Raw genomic sequence first — 23,876 nt, 5'->3', positions numbered from 1 at the left:
ATAAGCACTGATGGCCAGAAAAAAAAAAAGTAATAATGATGATAAATTTTGCTCTAAAAACAATAGCTGAATTGAATTACCAGACAATTAAAAATTTGTGAGATGGAAGGAAAGCAATCAGAAATAAAACATTCTAAGGTGTTTGAATCTTTTAGAGGCAGCTACAGATGATTAAACTTTGTCAAATCAATTGCGTTGAGTTACAAATTTAAGGGAACTCAAGGGAAATACCTTTTTATTCTAATAGCTATGTATTTATTTACTTCTCTTTATCGCAGTTATATAAAATCTCATTCAATTTATCCAAGATTTGAAAAATGAGATAACTTTAAAATGTTTAAATAATAATACGGTGGTACAGAGCTATGGCAAATGTTTTTATATCAGTTACGAATGACTTCCGTTTGAGAAATCAGCATAAAAATTTTTTTGAAAGCACTATTATTTTGAAAGCAGAGGTAGATGTGATAGTTCTATGTACATAAATATATAAATAAGTGACTTGTAACTGTCAAAAATTACCAATGAGCCATCAAGCCATGAAAAGACATGGAGGAATCTTAAATGCATATTACTAAGTGAAAGAAGCCAATCTGAAAAGGTTACACACTATATAATTCTAATGATATGACATTCTGAAAAAGACTCATTGAAGACAAAAAGTCAGTGGTTGCAGAAGCAAAAGGGGAGGGAGGGATGAATAGGTGGAGCACAAGGATTTTTAGGGCAGTGAAGCTATTCTTTACCATTCTATTATGATGGATACATGGCAATGTATTATTTGTCAAATCCCATACACTGTTCAACACCACGAGTGAACCCTCTGTTAACTATGAACACTGGGTGATGATGATGTGCGATGTGTCAATGTGGGTCCAAGGAATGTGACAAATGTACTACTATTGATAGTGGGGGGGTTGGAAGGGTCGGGAGAAATAGGAATTTTCTGTACCTTTCATTCAATTTTTCTGTGAACCTAAAACTGCTCTATAAAAATAAAGTCTATTATTTAAAAATTCTCTTAGCCATTTGCGTGCACATAATTAATTTTTCTGTTTCTGAAGACAGGTCAAGAACTATACCAGCTAACATTTACTGGGCACTTTACATAGATTTTCTCTTTAAACCTGGTGAAATAGATATTATTTTTGTCGTATAGTTAAGGACACTGGGGATAAGAGAATTGACGAAATTAAGACAGTCACAGAAACTTTAAATATCTGCTTATCTGATCACAAGGCTGGCTTATTTACTAGTACTCTGATGACTTATTTTCACTTTTTTCTAGTATCTGGCCTTAAAATACCTTCAGTTGCTTTTAGTTACAAGCCTTAGAGTTAATTATTGGGTCACAACTGTCCAGAAACCAAGTGGGAGTAGACCTCAGGGACTACAAAGCCTAGAATGCACCGCGGCGCCGGGCTGCCGAGCCGCCAAGCCGCCGAGGAGCGCAGCAGCTCGCGCTCTGGCCTGCCTCTCTTCCCCCGCCCTCGAGCGTCCGGACCGGAGCCTGGTTCCTGTCCCCTTGCCCGGTGCCGCGGCTCCACAGAGCCACCCGTCCTCGCACGGTCATCCCAGTCCCTGAGGCGACCTGGGAATGCGCCCCGGACGCCCCGGAACCTACCCACCTCCCTGCCGGGCAGCCAGCACTCCCCACCTCACCTGCAACTCCAGACGCCGTGCTCCAACCGCGGCTCCGAGTAGGACGCGCAGCCCGGTTACCACAGAAACGACGTTGCCTCCGTCACGGCGCGAGAGGGAGGTCAAAGGTCACTCCAGCTATTTCCGCTTCCCGTTCCGGGATCCAGCTTGTTGGAAAGCTTTGCGGTGCGGGCGAGTACCCTGGGCCCATTTTTGGGGTCTAGGGGTCGCCTGAGTCGGCTGTTGCAGCCATGGCGGCCTCCACCGCGGCCGGGAAGCAGAGGATCCCCAAAGTGGCCAAGGTAGGCGGCGGCGCGGGGCTTCGTGGAAGGAGGCCTAGAAGAGGGTTTGGTCCCCGCCTGAGTGGTTCCCGGGGCGGGAGGCGTGTGGTCCCGGGAGCCGGGCCACCCCGTGCGGGACCGCGGGGGAGCGGGAGGGAAGGGCCAGCCGGTGGGGGGCGGGGGGCGGGGAGACACACCAGTGTCCGCGGGGCCGTAGTGTGGGGAGGTGTTTTGCGAGGGAAGGAGTGGGGTCCTTCAATACAGACCAGCTGAGCCGGGTAAGCGCTAGGCGCTGGGGAGCTCCAACGAGGGCGGGCGACGAGCAGCCCTCCAGTAAGATACCTTAAGTGTAAAATTGCAACCTTGCAAAGGCTACTGAGGCCGAGTGGAATATGCCGTGGCATCTGGGCTTGTGAGGGGTTTCCAGCGTAAACTTTGCTGAGGAAGAGATAGTTAAGCTGACCCTTGAAGGCGGAATAGGAGTTACCCAGCTGAGAGTGGAGGGAATGAGAGTAGATGAGAAGAGCTGTGTGTTGGCATAATTTAAGCAATTAAACAAAATATCTGAAACGCGCTGATATTTCCGTCGGCGTCTAATACTTAGCGAGTGCTTAATATATGTGACAGGCTTTGTTCTAAAGCATTTACAGCTACTCTCCCTCCACTCTGTTTCTGGAGCCTGTCCTTTACATACCCATGTAGATGACCCCCTGAGATAATGCGTAGAAAGCACATAGCACAGCTTCTGGTAGTTAATACTCATTAGGTATGAGCCATCGTCATTTTCATTAGCATCATTCTACACATGGCATTAAATACTTAATATTTCTTATAATTCAGTTCCATAAACTTCTGTTGGGCTCCATGGGTCCCATAGAAATATAACACGAGCCACATAGGTAATTGTACGTTTTCTCATAGCTATGTTAAAACAGGTGACGTGAATTTTAATTTATATATTATATTTAGCTGGTGTAGCCAAGATAGTGTCATTCCAACATGTAAGGAATATAAAAAGTTTAATTAGGTAGTTTATTCTCTTTTTCATATTAAGTCTTCAATATCCCGTGTGTGTTTTACACTTGCAGCCTAGTTTGGACTCACCAAATGTGATTCATGGCTGCTGTGTTGGACAGCACAGCTCTGAGACCTCAAGAAGCTTACAGTCTAATGATGGGAACTTACTGAATATGTCTTTGAAATGCCATGAAAAGTCAAACGCAGTTATCCACCTGGGGCAGAAGTTGAAAACTTCTATAAATAGAGGTTGAAATGCCAGATAAGAAATGGCACACATCTTGATAAAACCTTTTGTGAGAATTTTACCAAGGCAGCCTCCAAGTTTATTATTACACTATTCTAAAAGGGAAAACTTGCTGGTTTTGCTATCTTGTCTCTTGAGGCTTTTACCTATGGCTTTGTAACAGATAACCTGCATAAGATAGAAAATACTTTTTTTACCTTGTTTCATAGAGAAATGGGAGCATGTCATGCAAAGAGGGCATCTTGTAGTAATGTTTATAAAGTTCACATCCAAAGATATGTTCATTTGTTTCTTAAACCTTGTTGTGAAGAGCACTTGCTAAAAATAGAAATGTTTCCTGTCTTAAAAGGTGAAAAACAAAGCCCCAGCTGAGGTGCAGATAACTGCAGAGCAACTGCTAAGAGAAGCTAAGGAAAGAGAACTTGAGCTTCTTCCACCTCCCCCTCAACAGAAGATCACAGATGAAGAAGAGTTAAATGATTACAAACTAAGGAAGAGGAAGGTGGGTCCATGTGATATCTTTTAGTCCGTTGATGTTGTTAAGAATTTATAGGTCAGAGTTTGAAAAGTTCCTCACTGGTTAGAGAGACTAGAAGCTAAGAAGAGGTGAGTGTTTCTAGCCACATGAATAGTATAACTTCTGGTTACCAGGTGATTGCATTGTGCTGAGCTCTATGAAATATGCCATGAGTTGTCTGTCTTAAAGAAATTAAATCCATCAGAGACAGAATGTTTGGTGCTGAAACAAAGATGAGTGGAAGTTTAACAGGCAGAACAACAGACAGCTGGAGGAGGGGTGGAATTAGCCAGATTGCATTATGTTCTTCTGTCTGTACCGCCTTGTGTGTTAAGAGGTAACACCTGGGATAGAGCCGCGAGAAGACTTGGGGAATCTGATCCAACCTTCTCACCCTAGGATGTGGGATCATTTTAAACTGCTAATCTTACTGTATCTACTTATTAGTTATCCTCAATGAGCTGTGTATGAAATTCTGAGACATTGAGAGGACTTAAATAGGTAAAAACGTTTTCTTATTAGGAAAAGTGTAGAGTATATTAAAGTACCAGTTAGTTGTCATGAGCAATAAGAGAAAATATCAACAATTCTACTAATAATTCTTTTTATCTGAAGTTTTTCTCTCTGTTTGCATGTAAGACTTTAAGGAAATACTTGTGACCATAACCTTCTTTAGTAGGTTTCTTATTTCTTGAGGCTTCCAGGATGTAATTTCTCTTAAATAAGAGCAAAATGAATAAACTTCTTAGTACAAAGATCAATAGACAAAAGACGATATCATTTTTAGTTATTTTCCCTTTAATTTGACCCTTTTTGCCTTTTGCCAGACTTTTGAAGATAACATAAGAAAAAACAGGACTGTGATTAGTAACTGGATAAAATATGCACAATGGGAAGAGAGTCTAAAGGAGATTCAAAGGTAAAAATCACTGAGCATGTAATTGTATAAATAAAAATTCATAAATTACCAGATACTAAAACAGAAAAAGTTAAAGCACGAGTAAAAGCGTGTGTCTCTGGTAGTAGTTTTCAAAGTCTGTTCCATGGGACCCTAGGGTTCCTTTGAGGGGCGTGAGGGCCACTGTGGTGGAACAGTCCTGGGGGGAGCAGTGGAGGCTCTCCAAGGTGGGTCTTGCCATGGGCACACACTTTATAGCCAGAGAAGTGCAGTTCCATCTGCTGTCTCCATATTGGGATTTTTTTTTTTTTAAATAAAAATTATTCCACTGAAAACCAGTGGCCAAAAAGATGACATCACAGCCTGAGCCTTCCTGTTGTTCCCTTTTCTGTGTTCTCCCAGCATGACCCCTGCTCTGGCTGGGTCCGAGCACCTGTCGCTCCCTGGACACATCTTGCCTCCTCAACCTGACATCTGGCTGTTCTCTCTGCCCGCACTGAGCATCCTCCCTACTCACCTTGGCCTCTGGAACTTTTCCCAAGTTCTTACCTACTGCCTGGCATTTTCCACCAGACGTTTTCATTTCTTTCCCCTCTACTTCCTTGTGCAGACCTTGACTATAACATTTGTCACATTGCGTTGCAATTACACACGCATGTCAGTCTTTCTCTGAGTCTTGTTAAGGTTCCTGAGAACATCAGATCTTTTCACCTTTTTATGCCCAGAACGTGGCTCATGGTAAACACCTGACAGAATAGCAGAGCACTGCAGACGGTTTCAAATGCTTGCCATGTGTGTTGCGTGTACTGTTTCTGATACCCTCCAAATCTTGCTTCTCTAGGGCTCGATCCATATACGAACGTGCTTTGGATGTGGACTATCGAAATATTACACTCTGGCTGAAATATGCAGAAATGGAAATGAAGAATCGCCAGGTCAACCATGCCCGAAATATCTGGGACCGGGCCATAACGACTCTGCCTCGCGTCAATCAGTTCTGGTAAGTTTCTGATCTATTGAAATGGCTTTTTGTAGACTACAAATATCCACATTTTTGTGTATTTATTTTATTTATAGTTGTAATCGTATATATATTTAATCTTACATCTTATTTTTTCTTTAAACATACTATCAGTACTTTTTAATGTCCTTTAGTCTGCTAAGTTATCTCAATGTATAATAGCTGTGTAATCAAAACAAATTTTGGTTGTAATCTTTTATGCATAAAAATCATCTTGTCAAACTAAGCAACTTTTGAGGAGAAAAATCCTTTTTTCCAATGGTTGATCCTTTTCAGATTTACATTTTAATAAGAAAACATGTTTGACTTAACCTTTAGGGAAGATAAAGCCCTAAATCTTCTTCATGTTTAACAAAGTTAGAGCTAGAAATTGCCAGAGACTGTTTTTTTCCCTAAGTCATTTTGACCATGACAGATAATTTGGGATGATTTTGTTAAAGGTACAAGTACACGTACATGGAGGAGATGCTGGGGAACATGGCGGGTGCCCGGCAGGTGTTCGAGCGCTGGATGGAGTGGCAGCCAGAGGAGCAGGCCTGGCACTCCTACATCAACTTCGAGCTGAGATACAAAGAGGTGGATCGGGCCCGCACCATTTATGAACGCTATATCCTTTGGACGGGTCTGCGTGGTGCCCTTTTCCCAGGTGCTGCACTCCCATGGGGCTGTGGTCTGGTTGAGACATGTGGTCATTGATGTTGGCCTAGAAGTCAATATCTGCTGCATAGACTTCATTTATATTTTCTAGGGACACAGGTTGGTCAGAAAAAAAGTTTGTGATCTGGATAATTGAATCTTTTCCGGTGAGACTTTGGTCTGTTTATACTTTGGCATTAACACTGTGGTTCCTTGTGGAAGGTGACATCCTAAGGCCCTGGCCGCTGCATTGGGTCCTGGTTTGTTCTGGGGTGTATGTTGGTCATTAGCACTGGTACTGGAGTCGATCTAGAGGGTTACCATTTACTAGCCATGTGACCTCAATGCATCGGGTAACTCCTTGGAGCCCTGGTGTCCTCATCTTTAAAAGGAAGGTAAAAGTTCCCGCTGTGGGCTGACTGTGAACAGGAGATGGTAACACGGGAAAGCACTCTGAGGAACTTGAAATAGTTGATTCTACTTTTTCACTGTTCTTGTACTTGTGAATTCTCTTACTTGCTAAAGTTTATTTGTAAACCCAAAATCAGTATTTGTGGTACTTTGGCAGTCAGTTGCAGACAAGCCCAGAGTGATGAAAACTTTGAATCACCCAAGGCACATGGTCCCAGTTGAGGACAAACAAGACAGTCATCTGCCTTCTGTCTCTGCTGTCCTGCAAGGATGACTGGGGCAAGGGATGGGGGGGGCGGTACAGGGGAGAGAGAGAGACACTTCAGCTCTGGGGCCAGCTGCATGGGGCTGAATCCTTTCTCTGGCACCAGTTAGTGGGCAGCCTCAGGCAAGTCACTTAACACTTCTGAGACTTGTTTTCTCTTTCATAAAATAAAGAAAATAGAATCTACCAACATTGGTTGTTTTTAGGATTTAAAATCACAATCTGTGTGAGATGTGTGTGTGTGTATATATTTGTGTGTGTGTATTTCCCCTAGGAGCAGTGATTTGGTATTTGCTAGGCAGAATGACTTCATAGAACATAACTACTGCGAGATACAAGACTCAACTTTATTATGCAATTTTAACATCTTAATTATGACTACTCATTTTGATATTACTAGTTTAACAACAGCATTTATAGTGACTGCTTTGTGCCATGCATTACTCTAAGCACTTTAAAGATATTGTCCTTTAATTCCCACCATAGCCCTGTGACTCAGGAAATTGCTTCATTCTACAGATGAGGAAACAGGCAGGAGAGGGTCTCTCGGGTAGTGATGCAGATGGGATTTGAACCCAGTAGCCGCTTTAGAGCCTGCACTCTTTACATCGTTGCCCTATTTGAATGTATTACTACTTAAGTAATTAACGATTTCTTCACGGAAGGTAGATTAAAAATACATACGTCCTGTGAAGAAGTAAATGGTAATTCAGAACTTTCTCTTTTGGCTCTGGTTAGAAGTTTTCCTTTTGTGACATGTTTTTTTCTTTCTTCCTTTCTTTTTTTTTAAGATTTTTTTTTTTTGTCTGCGCCACGAACCTTGCAGAATCTTAGTTGTCTGACCAGGGATTGAACCTGGACCATGGCAGTGAAAGCGCCAAGTCCTAACCACTGGACTGCTAGGGAACTTCCTTTTTTTTTTTCCTTAAATTTTTATTGGAGTATAGTTGATTTACAGTGTTGTGTTAGTTTCACATGTACAGCAAAGTGAATCAGTTATACATATATATGTATCCATTCTTTTTCAGATTCTTTTCCCATATAGGTTACCACAGAACATTGAGTAGAGTTCCCTGTGCTATACAGTAGGTCCCTGTTATCTATCTTATATATAGTAGTGTGTATATGTTAATCCCAATCTCCCAATCGATCACTTCCCCTGACATTTCCCCTTTGGTAACCATAAGTTTGATTTCAAGATCGATGAGTCTGTTTCTCTCTGCAAAAAAGTTCATTTGTATCATTTTTTAAATTAAATTCCACATATAAGTGATATATATTTGTCTTTCTCTGCCTGACTTACTTCACTTAGTAAGATAATTTCTAGATTTATCTATGTTACTGCACATGGCATTATTTCGTTCTTTTTTATGGCTGAGTAGTATTCCATTGTATATATGTACAATATCTCATTTATCCATTCCTTTGTAAATGGACATTTAGGTTGTTTCCATGTCTTCACTATTGTAAATGCTGCTACAATGAACATGGGATGCATGTATCGTTTCAAATTACAGTTTTCTGCAGATGTATGCTCAGATTGCTGGATCATATGGTAGTTCTATATGTAGTTTGTGTTTTTTTTCAAACATCTTTATTGGAGTATAATTGCTTTACAGTGGTGTGTTAGTTTCTGCTGTATCACAAAGTGAATCAGCTATACGTATACATATATTCCCATATCCCCTCCCTCTTGCAACTCCCTCCCACCCTCCCTATCCCACCCCTCTAGGTGGTCACAAAGCACCGAGCTGATCTCCCCATGCTATGCGGGTGCTTCCCACTAGCTACCTGTTTTACATTTGGTAGTGTATATATGTCCATGCCACTCTCTCACTTCGTCCCAGCTTACCCTTCCCCTCTCCCCGTGTCCTCAAGTCCATTCTCTATGCCATTCTCTATGTCTACGTCTTTATTCCTGTCCTACCCCTAGGTTCATCAGAACCTTTTTTTTTTTAAATTCCATATATATGTGTTAGCATATGTTATTTGTTTTTCTCTTTCTGACTTACTTCAGTCTGTATAACAGACTCTAGGTCCATCCACCTCACTACAAATAACTCACTTTAGATTCTTTTATGGCTGAGTAATATTCCATTGTATATATGTGCCACGTCTTCTTTATCTGTTCATCTGTCAATGGACACTTAGGTTGCTTCCATGTCCTGGCTATTGTAAATGGTGCTGCAGTGAACATTGTGGTACATGACTCTTTGAATTATGGTTTTCTCAGGGTATGTGCCCAGTAGTGGGATTGCTGGGTCGTATGGTAGTTCTATTTTTAGTTTTTTAAGGAACCTCCATACTGTTGTCCATAGTGGCTGTATCAATTTACATTCCCACCAACAGTGCAAGAGAGTTCCCTTTTCTCCACACCCTCTCCAGCATTTATTATTTGTAGACTTTTTTTGTGTGTGTGTGGTACACGGGCCTCTCACTGTTGTGGTCTCTCCCGTTGCGGCACAGGCTCTAGATGCACAGGCTCAGCGGCTGTGGCTCACGGGCCCGGCCGCTCCGCAGCATGTGGGATCTTCCCGGACCGGGGCACGAACCCGTGTCCCCTGCATCAGCAGGCGGACTCTCAACCACTGCGCCACCAGGGAAGCCCTGTTTGTAGACATTTTGATGATGACCATTCTGACTGGTGTGAGGTGATACCTCATTGGTTTTGGAAGTTGGAAGTTTTGATGTGCATTTCTCTAATAATTAGTGATGTTGAGCATCTTTTCAAGTGCATTTTGACCATCTCTCTGTCCTCTTTGGAGAAATGTCTGTTTAGATCTTCTGACCATTTGTTGATTGGGTTGTTTGTTTTTTTGATATAGAGCTGCATGAGCTATTTGTATATTTTGGAGATTAATCACTTGTTGGTTGCTTCATTTGCAAATATTTTCTCCCATTCTGTGGGTTATCTTTTCATTTTGTTTATGGTTTCCTTTGATGTGCAAGGGCTTTTAAGTTTAATTAGGTCCCATTTATTTTTGTTTTTAATTTCATTATTCTAGGAGGTGGAACCAAAAAGATGTTGCTGTGATTTATGTCAGTGTTCTGCCTGTTTTCCTCTCAGAGTATCTGGCTTTACATTTAGTTCTTTAATGTATTTTGAGCTTATTTTTATATATGGTGTTAGGGAGTGTTCTAATTTCATTCTTTTACAAGTAACTGTCCAGTTTTCTCAGCACCCCTTATTAAAGAGGTTATCTTTGCTCCATTTTATATTCTGGCCTCTTTTGTCATAGATTAGTTGACCATAGGTGTGTGGGTTTATCGCTGAGCTTTCTATCCTGTTCTTTAGATCTATATTTCTGTTTTTGTGCCAATACCATACTGTTTTGATGACTGTAGCTTTGTAGTGTAGTCTGAAGCCAGGGAGCCTAATTCCTCCAACTCTGTTTTTTTTCCTCAAGATTGCCTTGGCTGTTTGGGGTCTTTTGTGTTTCCATACAGATTAAAACTTTTTTTCTTTTAGTTCTGTGAAAAATGCCATTGATAGGGATTGCATTGAATCTCTAGGTTGCCTTGGGTAGTGTAGTAATTTTGACAATGCTGATTCTTCCAATCCAAGAACATGTTATATCTTTCCATCTGTTTGTGTTGTCTTTGATTTCTTTCATTAGCATTTTATAGTTTTCTAAGTACAAGTGTTTTGCCTTCTTACATAATAGGTTTACTCCCAGGTATTTTATTCTTTTTGATGTGATGGTAAATGGGACTGTTTCCTTAATTTCTCTTTCTGATCGTTCGTTGTTAGTGTATAGGAATGCAAGAGATTTCTGTGTATTTTGGATCCTTCAGCTTTACCAGATTGAGCTCTAGTAGTTTTCTGGTAGTATCTTTGGGATTTTCTAAGTATAATATCATGTCGTCTGCAAACAGTGACAGTTACTTTCTCTCCAACTTGGATTCCTTTTATTTTTATTCTCTGATTGCCATGCCTAGGACTTCCAAAACTATGTTGAATAAAAGTGGTGACAGTGGACATCCTTGCCTTGTTCCTGATCTTAGAGGAAATGCTTTCAGTTTTTCACCATTGAGTATGATGTTAGCTGTGGGTTTGTCATATATGGCCTTTATTATGTTGAGGTATGTCCCCTCTGTGCCCACTTTTTGGAGAGTTTTTATCATAAATGGGTGTTGAATTTTGTCAAAAGCTTTTTCTGCATCTATTGAGATGATCATATGGTTTTTATTCTTCAGTTAACATGGTGTATCACACTGATTGATTTGCAGATATTGAAGCATCCTTGCATCCCTTGGATAAATCCCACTTGATCATGGTGTATGATCCTTTTAATGTATTGTTTGATTAGGTTTGCTAGTATTTTGTTGAGGATTTTTGCATCTGTTCATTAGTGATATTGACCTGTAATTTTCTTTTTTGTGGTACCTTTTACTGGTTTTGGTATTGGGATGATGGTGGCCTTGTAGAATGAACTTGGGAGTATTCCTTCCTCTGCAATTTTTTGGAAAAGTTTCAGAAGAATCGGTGTTAACGCTTCTCTAAGTGTTCAATAGAATTCACCTGTGAAGCCATCTAGTCCTGGACTTTCGTTTGTTGGAAGTTTTTAATCACAGTTTCAACTTCAGTACTTGAGATTGGTCGGTTCATGTTTTCTATTTGTTCCTGGTTCAGTCTTGGAAGGTTGTATCTTTCTAAGAATTTGTCCATTTCTTCTAGGTTGTCCATTTTATTGGCGTATGGTTGCTTTAGTAGTCCCTTATGATCCTTGGTTTTTCTGTGGTGTCAGTTGTACCTTCTCCTTTTTCATTTCTAATTTTATTGATTTGAGGCATCTCCCTTTTTATTCTTGATGAGTCTGGCTAAAGGTTTATCAGTTTTGTTTATCTTTTCAAAGAACCAGCTTTTCATTGATTTTTTTTTCCTATTGTTTTTTTCTATTTCATTTATTTCTGCCCTGAATTTGATGATTACTTTCCTTCTACTAACTTTGGGGTTTTTGTTGTTCTTCTTTCTCTTGTTGCTTTAGGTGTAAGGTTAGGTTGTTTACTTGAGATTTTTCTTGTTTTCTGATGTAAGATTGTATTGCTGTAAACTTCCCTCTTAGAACTGCTTTTGCTGCATCCAGTAGGTTTTGGACTGTTGTGTTTTTGTTGTCATTTGTTTCTAGGTATTTTATGATTTCCTCTTTGAGTTCTTCAGTGATCCCTTGGTTGTTTAGTAACATATTGTTCAGCTTCCAAGTGTTTGTGTTTTTTAGTTTTTTTCCTGTAATTGATTTCTAATCTCACAGCGTTGTGGTTAGAAAAGATGCTTGATATGATCTCAATTTTCTTAAATTTACCGAGGCTTGACTTGTGGCCCAATATGTGATCTATCCTGGAGAATGTTCCATATGCACTTGAAGAAAGTGTATTCTGCTGCTTTCGAATGGAATGTTCTGTAAATATCAATTAGGTCTATCTGGTCTAATGTGTCATTTAAAGGCCTGTGTTTCCTGATTGATTTTCTGTCTGGATGATCTGTCCGTTGATGAAAGTGGGGTGTTGAAGTCCCCCACTATTATTGTGTTACTGTCGATTTCCCCTTTTATGGCTGTTAGCATTTGCCTTATGTATCGAGGTGCTCCTATGTTGGGTGCATCTATATTTACAATTGTTACATCTTCTTGAATTGATCCCTTGATCATTATGTAGTGTCCTTCCTTGTCTTTTGTAAAAGTCTTTATTTTAAAGGCTGTTTTGTCTGATATGAGTATTGCTACTCCAGCTTTGATTTCCATTTGCATGGAATACCTTTTTCCATCCCCTCACTTTCAGTCTGTGTCCCTAGATCTGAAGTGGGTCTCTTGTAGACAGCATATATATGGGTCTTGTTTTTGTATCCATTTAGCCAGTCTGTGTCCTTTGATTGGAGCATTTAATCCATTTACATTTAAGGTAGTTATCGATATGTATGTCCTTGTTGCCATTTCCTTAATTGTTTTGGATTTGTTTTTGTAGGTTTTTTTCCTTCCCTTCCTCTTTTGTTCTCTTGTCTTGTGATTTGATGACTGTCTTTAGTGTTGTGTTTGGATTGCTTTTGTGTGTGTGTGTGTGTATCTATTGTAGTTTTTTGGTTTGCAGGTTCCATGAGGTTCTGATATAGCAGTCTATGTGTATATATACACAAGGTTGTTTTAAGTTGTTCGTCTCTTAATTTCAGGTGCACTTCCCATTTCCTGCATTTGTATTCTCCTCTTCTCACGGTTGCTGGTTTTGATAACGTGTGTGGATAATTTCCTGCCTTTACTTTATGTTTGCCTTTACCAGTGAGCTTTCCCATTTCTTGTTTCTAGTCGTGGCCTTTTCTTTTCCACCTAAAGAAGTACCTTTAGCATTTGTTGTAAAGCTGGTTTGGTGGTGCTGAATTCTCTTAGCTTTCGCTTGTCTGTAAATCTTTTGATTTCTCCATTGAATCTGAATGAGAGCCTTGCTGGGTAGAGTATTCTCGGTTGTACGTTTTTCCCTTTCATCACTTTAAATATATGGTGCCACGCCATTCTGGCCTACAGTTTCAGCTGAAAAATCAGCTGATAACCTCATGGGGATTCTCTTGTATGTTATTTGTTGCTTTTCCCTTGTTGCTTTGATATTTTTTCTTTGTATTTAATTTTTATCACTTTGATTAATATGTGTCTTGGGGGCTTCCCTGGTGGCGCAGTGGTTGAGAGTCCGCCTGCCAATGCAGCAAACACGGGTTCATGGCCCGGTCCGGGAGGATCCCACATGCTGCAGAGCAGCTGGGTCCGTGAGCCATGGCCGCTGGGCCTGCATGTCCAGAGCCTGTGCTCCGCAACGGGAGAGGCTACAACAGTGAGAGGACTGCATACCGCAAAAAAAAAAAAAAAAAAAAAAAAAACAATATGTGTCCTGGCCTGTTCCTCCTTGGGTTCAGGTCAGAGGGGGCTGGGCCAGGAATTGGGGTGTTCAAGCCCACCCACGTGGGAGTCCCTCCCAGTGCATGTGGAGGCAGGGCCTGGTACGTGGAGAAGGAGGCTGCAATGGCAGCCCCAGCTTCCTCCACAAACGTTCCTGGTTGCCGGAGCTCCACACTCCTGTCCCTCCAGGCTGTCTCTGTGCAGCCAACGGCAGTCTTCTCCCCAGATCTGCTCTCCAACGCCATGTTCCAGCACCCAGCCCCTTCTGCACCGGCAGACACACATCTCAGGTTGGGGTGTGCAGGGCTGAGGCAGGGACCATCTGTGTAGGTCACACTCTGTCCTGCCTGCCACAGACCAGTTGCTGTGCTCTTCTGCAAGCCCCTGAAGCTCCCCTTCTGTCCCAGCTGATCTCCCCACCAGGGATGGGGCTTCCCTGGGTGCGGGAGCCTCCCCACTCCTTAAGCTCCCCCAAAGGGGCGCAGGTCCCATCCCCCTTCCTCTTCTTTTTGTTTCTTTTGTCCTACCTGGTTACGCAGGGATCTTTCTTGCCCTTTCAGGTGTCTGAGGTCTTCTGCAAGTGTTCAGCAGGTGCTCTGTGAGAACTGTTCCATTTGTAGATGTATTCTTAATGTATTTGTGGGGTGAGGTGAGCTCCATGTACTCCTATTCAGCTATCTTGACTCCTCCCACATGTTTTTTTGCTTAATCAGTAATTCAAATATTAATGTTATTGAGCAGATACTACAAAAAGTGCCATTTGTTGAGCACATTCTTTTGGCCTGAAATTGCTAAGAGCTTTACACACATTTTTTTCATTTAAAGTTGGCAATCATCAAATGAGGTTGGTTGGTATTATTTTCCTCTATTTATAGATGATAAAACTGAGGCTTAGATAAGATTAATGACTTGTCCAGATCACGTGCCTAGTCATAGGCTTCAGCTTTTTCGTGGCTCCAAACTCCTGTTTGTACCACTCCTGAAATACTGAATAAGAGTTGGAGGAGGCCACACAAACAAGACACGGCCTCTTGGGTGGTCACAGGTTAGTGGGTCTCCACCTTCGTACATGTGTTATCACCCCTGTAGCCACCCATAGTGTGTGGTGTTGAGGTTCTGGGTTTGGGTTTGGGTTTTTGTTTTTTAAGCCACGTTGTTCTGCCTGGTTTGTCTTTAATCCCGCTCACTTGTTCTTGTGCATCCTGATGTGAAGAACTGGATCAAGTACGCCCGCTTTGAAGAAAAGCATGGTTACTTTGCCCATGCGCGGAAGGTGTATGAGAGAGCTGTCGAATTCTTTGGGGATGAACATATGGATGAACACCTTTATGTTGCCTTTGCCAAATTTGAGGAAAATCAGAAAGAAGTAAGTAAACTTAAAGGAACTTGATTATGTTGCAAAACAGCTTAGAAAAGATTACTTTTTGTGCACATTGAGTTCATTTACATTTTCTTATTCACTTATTCTTGGAGAAAATGCTTTCAAGATATGAAAACGTGATTTCTCAAGGAAAACAGCATATATCTGGCTAAGCTGCAGATTGGGAGTGAGTGATTATGGATTATATTATAACTGTCTTAATTTTGTTGTGCTCTGCTTCAAAATTAAGTCTTTAAACCTAAATGAGAATATTATCTGTAAACTGAGAGTCATTTGATACTCTGATTAAAGGGCTTTACAGGTAATGAACCTGGGAAACAAAAAGCCCCAGAGCCCTCAGTACAGAGAACAGAATATGAAATGGAAACAGAGATTGTCCCACGAGAAGTCAGTTATTTTCTCCCATAGTATGTATGGAAAATAATCCTGAAATGTAGCTCAGATAATACAGGATGGGGAGGGGTTGGCTGGGATCTGAATGCAGGGTCTTGCACAGGTCCCAGAGGTGAGTTCAGATTCTGTCCTCAGGCCGGTGGGAAGTGTGGAGGGTCTTAAGCAGGAAGTGGTCGGATGTCGTCTGTGCTGTGAGGGGAGCCTCTGGCTGGTTCATGCAGAGTGTATTGGGAAGAGGGCAGCAGAGTGGGCATGGGGGCGCTTTTCACATGGTCAAGGGAGAAATGGAGGTGGGTCGGCAGAGGCCTGGGGAGAAGTGAAGGGCTGTGTTGAGGAGGTAGAAAGGGCAGGGCTGTGGAAGCAGCCAGTGTGAGGAATGCAGGAGAGAGGAGTTGGGGAGGCCCCTGACAGAGCAGGTGTGTGATCAGGGTGGTGGGTGTGACTGCCCAGGACGGGGAGTCTGACAACGACCCAGCTGGGTGGGAGGAGCGAGCTTGGGTGAGTCTGAGATGCATGGACGACATCCAGCTGGCAGCGTTAGGTACACTGTTAAATGTGGGGCTCAGAGGAGAGTGTCAGTCCATCCTGGCTAAAAGTACCTCAACAAAAGGGAGAAGAAAAGTCGTACTTCGGGCATTTTGAGGCCTCATAATCTAACTTACAAGTAATGTTTTATGTCATAATTACTTTTCAAGTTGTGGCTAGAATGAGAATACTGTGTTCTGGAAGATAATCATCCTGTCTGCTTTCAGTTTGAGAGGGTACGAGTGATCTATAAGTACGCCCTGGATCGAATTTCAAAGCAGGAAGCCCAGGAACTCTTTAAAAATTACACCATCTTTGAGAAGAAGTTTGGTGACAGGCGGGGCATTGAAGACATCATCGTGAGCAAACGGAGGTTCCAGTACGAGGAGGAGGTGAAGGTGAGCACTGGCGGTGAGTGGTTATGCTGGCAGGGACCTGCTGGCTAGTCCTGGGCCACAGCATCGCTCTCCGTCCTGTGTGTGCAGTAAATTGGCATTCCAGATGGGGAGGTAAACGGGGCTGGTAGAAAAGGCAAGCAGACAGCGCTTGGATTTGCTCTGCCACTCGCATGTTGGAAGTCACTTTGTTGGTTGCTGATTATACACAAAGAACTTGAGCAAAAGCAATCTGAAATCCATTTGAGCTCATTTTTTAAAGAAGATGGAAGAATCAGAGATTGATCGAAAAAACCCATTTTTATACATTACCTTTTGGCTTAATTGCTTGAACAAAAGACATATTGTAGTTAGGGTTCCATTCTCATCTCTGTCTGTAAGGTACTATTTTGATTTGAATTCAAAGGTAGTAGTGTTTTCCTTTACTGCTCTGCTCTGTATTTTAAAATACTTCTGCTTGGCCAAATTAATTAAGATATCTCCAAACAAAGGACTAAGTCTGGTGTTAAATAGGGTCAGCAAGATAATATTCAAGACATATTGCTATTAATTGAAAAGGCAGGTTTGCAGTTGTGAGCATGGTATAATTCCATCGTAATTTTAAATCTAGGCATAGTGCTATGGAGTCACATATATAAACAAAGACACATAAAAAAATAGATGTCTATTTTCATAGCTATAGATACTGGGAGGTTTACAGAATCAATAGGAAGCTGGAGGAGCAGGCTTGGATAATGGGCGGGAATCAGGGCAGTTGCAGAAAGTCCTGGAGCAGGAGATGAGACAGTCACATTTCAGTCTGGCCAGGGATGACTGACCCACCAATGGATACTACTTCCAGAAACCAGTTCGCAGTGTGCTTCATCTCCACGTCACCCACTCATGTGCCCCAGACCCTCAATCAGGGGTCTTTACTCAGCCAAGTGCGGTGGCTGCCAGGGTGGGAAGACGGGGAGCTGGCACCCTTCACCTCTGTGGAGGAGAGGCATCCAGGGCACCACCAGAGCAGGGGTCTACTCTGATTACCATTTGCTGCTGCATTAAAAAAAACAAAAAAGGAAAAAACATCAGTTGTTATTGATCTTTATGTATTTGTCTCTAAGTCATTTTTCCACTTACACCTTCTTGAAAAAAAATGAAAAATTGGTATAGTCCAAAAAAATAAGCTGTTGTAGATAAAAGGGGCTTTGCTGGGGGAACCTCTGGCTAATAGTCTGTCTTCTATAGTCCTTTTCCTTTTCTATTATAGAACCTCAAGAATGGTATTTTTAAATGAAATAGCCTGTAAAGTCTAGAAAAAAGTTGCTAGAGTACAGAAAGTCAGTCTGCTGCCTTCTTTCACCTCACATAGTCCCGCAGGTGCAGCTCTGGGTTTGTTTTCTAATTATTAACCTTATCTTTCTAGGCTAACCCGCACAACTACGATGCATGGTTCGATTACTTGCGCTTGGTTGAAAGCGACGCAGAGGCAGAGACGGTGCGGGAAGTCTACGAGCGAGCCATCGCCAACGTGCCGCCTGTGCAGGAGAAGAGGCACTGGAAGCGCTACATCTACCTGTGGATCAACTACGCCCTCTACGAGGAGCTGGAGGCGAAGGTGCAGAGCCTAGTCCTGGGGTGGCTGGGGGCGGGCTCCTCCCCCTGCGCGTTGGCCCTGCTGGCGCGGCTGGGAACTGATACCACATTTTATAAGGTTGTTTGTTTTTTGGGGTTTTTTTGGCTGCGTTGGGTCTTCGTTGCTGCACATGGGTTTTCTCTAGTTGCAGGGAGCGGGGGCTACTCTTCGTTGCAGTGCACGGGCTTCTCATTGCGGTGGCTTCTGTTGTTGTGGAGCATGGGCTCTAGGTGCATGGGCTTCAGTAGTTGTGGCTCGTGGGCTCAGTAGTTGCGGTACACGGGCTTCAGTAGTTGTGGCTCGTGGGCTCTAGGTACGCAGGCTCAGTAGTTGTGGTGCACGGGCTTAGTTGCTCTGCAGCATGTGGGATCTTCCTGGACCAGGGATCAAACCCACGTCCCCTGCGTTGGCAGGCGGGTTCTTAACCACTATGCCACCAGGGAAGTCCCCTCTGCCACGTTTTAAACTCTACACCTGTAGTGGACATAGGTGAGGTGGTTTTTAGTTTTGCTGTATTTTTTTTTAAACCTTGAGATGCAACAAGATTATTACTTGGAACTTGAAAGGGAACAATGAACTAGCCCTTAGTTTCATTATCTATAGTTTCCTGGGTTTTCTCATGAAGAGGGATCACAGCTGGATTGCACATTCTTACTTTTAGCAAATTTTCAGAAATTGGTTGTGTGTAAGTTAATAGGAAAATGTTAACTTTCTGCTGCTGATCCGAGACTGTAGAACATCTTTGTTTCTGCTGTCAGGCGAAAGAGTTTGAGGGCTGTATTGTGGGTGATTCTGTGATCAAAGTTTGATGGCCAGAGGCAGTTCAATTTTGATCATAAATGCAATCAGGGTTTGAAAATAACTTGTAGGAACATATTCAATGTTAGGGGTATATATTAGTAATAGTAAAATTAGTATTAGTAATAGACGTAAATATTTTGTGCAAATTTCTTATCCTAATGCAGGATCCGGAGAGGACAAGACAAGTTTACCAAGCCTCTTTGGAACTCATTCCTCATAAAAAGGTATGTTTGCTCTAAATGTTCTGTTCCAGACACATCAAACTCCTGCATCTGTTGCTTGTGAAATAATTCAGTGAAATCATATTTATTGATTGGCTCTTCCCTGTGCTAGGCTCTGTGGAAAACATAAATAAGAATAAGATATACTCTTTGCCTCTGAAAACAGCTTACAGTCTAGTTGAGCAGGCAGCCTGTGTTAAGTGACCAATGACTGATATATATGCTAATGGAAAAATTCCAGGAGGATGGTAATCAGAAGAGACTGAGCTCAGCATGAGAGGGGACAGCCAACCGGCTGCTGGCACCTGTGTGGTCGTCTGCAGGCGCAGGGAACACGCGTGTTCTGGGGATGGTTGACACATGATCTCTGTGTATTTCCCAGCATGAGAGACACAGGTGTTGACCGAGTTGCCTTCTAGAATAGAGGGCCATGTTCTGCCTGATTACAGCACACCCACAAACCAAGCTGCCTCTCAGTAGGGGCTGCAGAGCCCTGCGTTATAGTGAAGTGCCTAGATTACTGTTCCTAATTTCTGTCAAATATTGTCTTCTTAGCTTATAAATGAAAAGATACATCTGTCCTAGCTCTGTAGCTTTAGGGAAGTTCGTCTGTGGCCCTTGTTAATTTAAATTTAACTTATGTGAGTTTTTGCGCTTTTGTTTTCTAGTTCACATTTGCCAAAATGTGGTTACTGTATGCACAGTTTGAAATAAGACAGAAAAATTTACCATTTGCCAGAAGAGCTTTGGTGAGTAAAGAAAGGCTCAAGATGCATCATTAAGTCCTTCGAGAAGGAAATTAAAATCTTAATGCTTACAGGTTATGTGATTCCTCTTGAGAAGGCAGCAGAAATACTGTGCCTTTATAACCTGAGACTTGTTCGAAAGCATGGCCTTTGAAGAAAGATTGGGTGATGATGCTTAAGTTATTCTGTGTCAACATTGGACAGTTAGAGATGTTTCAGATCTTTCCTCCGGCTAGAGACATCGGATCTTAGCTCTTTAGTATTCTGATCCTGTACAAGATTTTTGGTGTATTAAGTGCACCTTCCTCTTAACAAGTGTTCTAAAATTTCTTAATAGGATCAGATGCAGCTATCCTTCTGGTAAGCTACTCTCACCCTGGCTGTGGGCAGCAGGGTTCGTCCCTTGATTATCCTTTTACTCATGGGAGGTGTTGTCCATCTGACATCCGCATTCACTAGGACATCCTGAGAAACCAGGTGAAATTCAAAATAGTTTTCCGAACAGTTCTGGAACACTATATCTCTTGCAAAACAGGCCGACTTGACAGCTGAGTGAATTGGAGGGTTTCCTTTGGTCTCGGTCGAGCCAGTTTGAGCAGTGCGTTACTGCAGAGGGAGAGGGTGGTGCGCCGTGTTGATGTGCCAAGGCTGTTGCTCAGCAGAGAACAGCTTCTAGGCCAGGCTGAGGATGTCTGCACAAGTCAGACCCACTCAGACATCACAGCGGTCGGTTATCTTTTTTTCCAGGGAACTTCCATAGGCAAGTGTCCGAAGAACAAGTTATTTAAAGGTTACATAGAACTGGAGCTACAGCTTCGAGAATTTGACAGATGCCGGAAGCTTTATGAAAAGTTCCTGGAATTTGGGCCTGAAAATTGTACCTCTTGGATTAAATTTGCAGAATTAGAGACAATCCTTGGCGATATCGAGAGAGCCCGGGCCATCTACGAGTTAGCCATCAGTCAGCCACGCTTGGACATGCCGGAGGTGAGGCCCGCGGGGTGACTATGGCTTTATCTTAGACGCTTGCCCAGTGTTACCTCAGATGACCTTGTGAATATGTGTGCCTCTTAGAGTATAAAGACCATCTCACCTATAGTCTTTTTCACTCAGATTAGGACTTCCTGTTTTGGAGACAGGAAGGCGGGGGAAGCAGCCCTCTCTAGTCGGGTAGCACAGCACAACACAGCCCCACTGTGACGCCAGGATGAATTGGGATCTTATGGGTGGAATCTTCCTCCCTTTCTCTTTTTCGTGGATTTTTTTTTTTTTTTTTTTTGGCGGTACGCGGGCCTCTCACTGCTGTGGCCTCTCCCGTTGCGGAGCACAGGCTCCGAACGTGCAGGCTCAGCGGTCACGGCTCACGGGCCCAGCCGCTCCGCGGCATGTGGGATCCTCCTGGACCGGGGCACGAACCCGCGTCCCCTGCATCGGGAGGCAGACTCCCAACCACTGTGCCACCAGGGAAGCCCTCCTCCCTTTCTCTTAACAGAAGGCTAAAGAGGATGAGCCAGGGCAGCGCAGTCAAGGCCACCTGGAGAACAAGGGAGGTAAAGGTTGAGACTGCACAGCCCCGGATCCCTCTGGTGCAGTTTTGCCTGGATTAGGCTCTCACTAAACCAGGATGTTCCTGGAGGTACCACTGCCCCTGTCCAGGCTGGCCTGGCTGGCCACAGGGCCTGAAATCATCCCGTCAGGATCTAAGCTTGAGCCGCGAGGTGGCACCAGACAACAGCTAGGACAGCGTGAACCTCTCAGGAACCACTGAGCTCGCTCAGTGACTCTCGCTCTGGTGTGACCCTGCACTGAGCGGTTCACCAGGCCCTGCTGACTGCACTGGGCAGGGCTCTATGTGTCACTGGTCCCATCACTTGGCCTCAGCCGCTCCACAGACTGCGGCCTCCAGGCGTCTGGGCCACATCTTCCTGGTCCCTGTGCCCTGACGGGCTGTGCCAGGCGGGTGGGCAGCTGTGCCCTGGATGCTTGTTGAGTTGGACTCAGGCATATCAGGGAACTTAGAGTGGAGACAAAAACGGTATGCACTGGCTGATCTAGGCCTGTTTTCTCCCCGCAAGTCCGTGGTTTGTGGCAGCCTCATGACAGTGCCTGGGAGGTTTGGCAAGTTACCCTGCTCTTTTGATAAGTCTAGAAGAGAATCCAAAAGTGAACCCAAGGTCTTTTTTCTCATAATGTAGACACTTAGCCAAATTTTGGCCAGTCTGTAAACACCAGTATTATTTCTTGTATCCACATACAGTCTGTTCCTTAATTGGTCATGAAAGTTCTAGGTTCCTAGATTTCCTAGGTTAGAATGCTAGTTAGGCTGTACTTTGGATAGGGGCATGTTGCTTCTTAAATGTCAAGACTGACCTATGAGGTTATCTTTCTTAGGTGCTTTGGAAATCATATATTGATTTTGAAATTGAGCAGGAAGAAACTGAAAGAACACGAAATCTTTACCGACGATTGCTTCAACGGACACAACATGTCAAGGTATCCTGTGCATTGTGGGTTATCTTTAATTTTGCTTGAATCAGCAGTCCAGAAGAAATAGTGTATTTCTATATTTTAAGTGTGTGGGATTTTTTAATATATTTATTTTATATGATTTCCTTACTTTTACAGAGAGCTTGTGAGTCTCAGAGGACTTTGGAATGTTAAGCTTATACCAGGTCAATATTTATACTGCGTGTAAATAACTTGGATATCGTAGGGTTGAATAAAAAATTAAACTTCAGGATTTTGAGACTATTTCAGACACCTAATTGGATGTAGAAGCAGACTGCTTCACCATTCCTATATAGAAGCATCTAGTCAGTCTGTTGTATTGAAATACTAGAGATGAACACGTTACTATGCTCAGATGTCACTAACAAGAAATTAGCTTTATTATTACATTGTTTTCTGGGTGACATGGTTAATTTGGTTCTTTAATAATATTTTTTAAGGTATGGATCAGTTTTGCACAGTTTGAGTTGTCCTCAGGGAAGGAAGGAAGTTTGGCTAAATGCAGACAAATTTATGAAGAGGCTAACAAAACCATGCGGAACTGTGAAGAAAAGGAAGAGAGACTTATGTTGCTGGAATCTTGGCGAAGCTTTGAAGATGAATTTGGAACAGTATCAGATAAGGAGAGAGTAGACCAACTCATGCCAGAGAAAGTCAAGAAGAGAAGAAAGGTCCAAGCTGATGATGGGGTAAGAACTGAGCCCCTGAGCTGGTCCTTTCCTGCCAGCTGAGCAGAAATGCACCCGACTTTGAAATGCATACTTTGAAGTGGCGTGTATACAATCTGAGAAAGGGGGTTGACAGCTGGAGGAGGAGCCAGTCACAGTCTGGCTACCATGGCAACACAGCAGGGTGTATGGTCCACCCAGGGCTGGAGAACGGTGGGGGGTGGGGGTTGGCAAAGGTTCTTCCTGGTGCTTGGTTCCAGAAACTGCATGAAATGTATTTCCGGAGCATTAAGCAGGAGGTCAGGGTGGAGGCTTTGTAGGCTGTAGTAAAGCTCTGACACAGTTGGTGTCTCCTGCGGGTTGATTTGAGGGGCTTCGTTGGAGGAGGGTCTGTTGGGAGGCTATTGTAAGCAAAGCAAGGTGGTGTTGGGAGCTGGGACCAGGGCGACCTTTAGGAAGTGAAATCAGTGCCCGATTGGAGGTGGGATTCAAAGGCAGGGTGTCAGGATAATCACAGATTTATGGCTTTCACTATTGGTTAAATACTAAGTAAATCTTTAAAAATTTAAAGACTCACGTAAGACTGCAAGATGGGGTTGAAGACACTGACTGTCTTTTCGATTGACCATACAGGAGCTATGCTTAGATTTTTAGGGCATTTTCCACCAGGTTGTAGCTCTCAGTGAGCTACAGCTGCAGCAACACCCATCCAACAGCAATTACTCCCACTCTACCAGGCCAGGCCCTTCTAATTTCTCTTTGAAAATTCTGCTTTCCAAGTAGACTTTGATGTTGTTTTGCACAATGAAGG

General features: G+C 42.9%; 2 protein-coding genes across 3 annotated transcripts in view; one reads left to right on the top strand and one right to left on the bottom strand.

Moving 5' to 3' along the window:
• Nucleotides 1-1,695, bottom strand: part of CFAP61 (cilia and flagella associated protein 61) — a 256,224-nt gene extending 254,529 nt beyond the window's left edge. Inside the window, exon 1 of the mRNA XM_060285108.1 lies at nucleotides 1,663-1,695. The gene's annotated coding sequence lies outside the window, so the exon portion shown is untranslated. The remainder of the gene's footprint in view (nucleotides 1-1,662) is intronic.
• Nucleotides 1,696-1,797: 102 nt separating this feature from the next.
• Nucleotides 1,798-23,876, top strand: part of CRNKL1 (crooked neck pre-mRNA splicing factor 1) — a 30,685-nt gene continuing 8,606 nt past the window's right edge. For both annotated transcript variants that reach the window (XR_009559085.1, XM_030872464.2), the window contains exons 1-13: nucleotides 1,798-1,943; nucleotides 3,536-3,688; nucleotides 4,531-4,622; nucleotides 5,443-5,601; nucleotides 6,063-6,229; nucleotides 15,000-15,178; nucleotides 16,339-16,509; nucleotides 17,912-18,103; nucleotides 19,087-19,146; nucleotides 19,812-19,892; nucleotides 20,637-20,876; nucleotides 22,281-22,382; nucleotides 22,838-23,086. Coding sequence is in view for 1 of the 2 variants with exons in the window: in XM_030872464.2 (XP_030728324.1) it covers nucleotides 1,893-1,943; nucleotides 3,536-3,688; nucleotides 4,531-4,622; nucleotides 5,443-5,601; nucleotides 6,063-6,229; nucleotides 15,000-15,178; nucleotides 16,339-16,509; nucleotides 17,912-18,103; nucleotides 19,087-19,146; nucleotides 19,812-19,892; nucleotides 20,637-20,876; nucleotides 22,281-22,382; nucleotides 22,838-23,086 (1,896 nt within the window). In the remaining variant the exon portion in view is untranslated. The remainder of the gene's footprint in view (nucleotides 1,944-3,535; nucleotides 3,689-4,530; nucleotides 4,623-5,442; nucleotides 5,602-6,062; nucleotides 6,230-14,999; nucleotides 15,179-16,338; nucleotides 16,510-17,911; nucleotides 18,104-19,086; nucleotides 19,147-19,811; nucleotides 19,893-20,636; nucleotides 20,877-22,280; nucleotides 22,383-22,837; nucleotides 23,087-23,876) is intronic.

Source organism: Globicephala melas, chromosome 15, assembly GCF_963455315.2.
Source record: "Globicephala melas chromosome 15, mGloMel1.2, whole genome shotgun sequence".
Classification (NCBI taxonomy): Eukaryota; Metazoa; Chordata; class Mammalia; order Artiodactyla; family Delphinidae; genus Globicephala; species Globicephala melas.
Note: the sequence above shows the minus strand (reverse complement) of the source record. Positions and strands in the feature narration are given on the sequence as shown.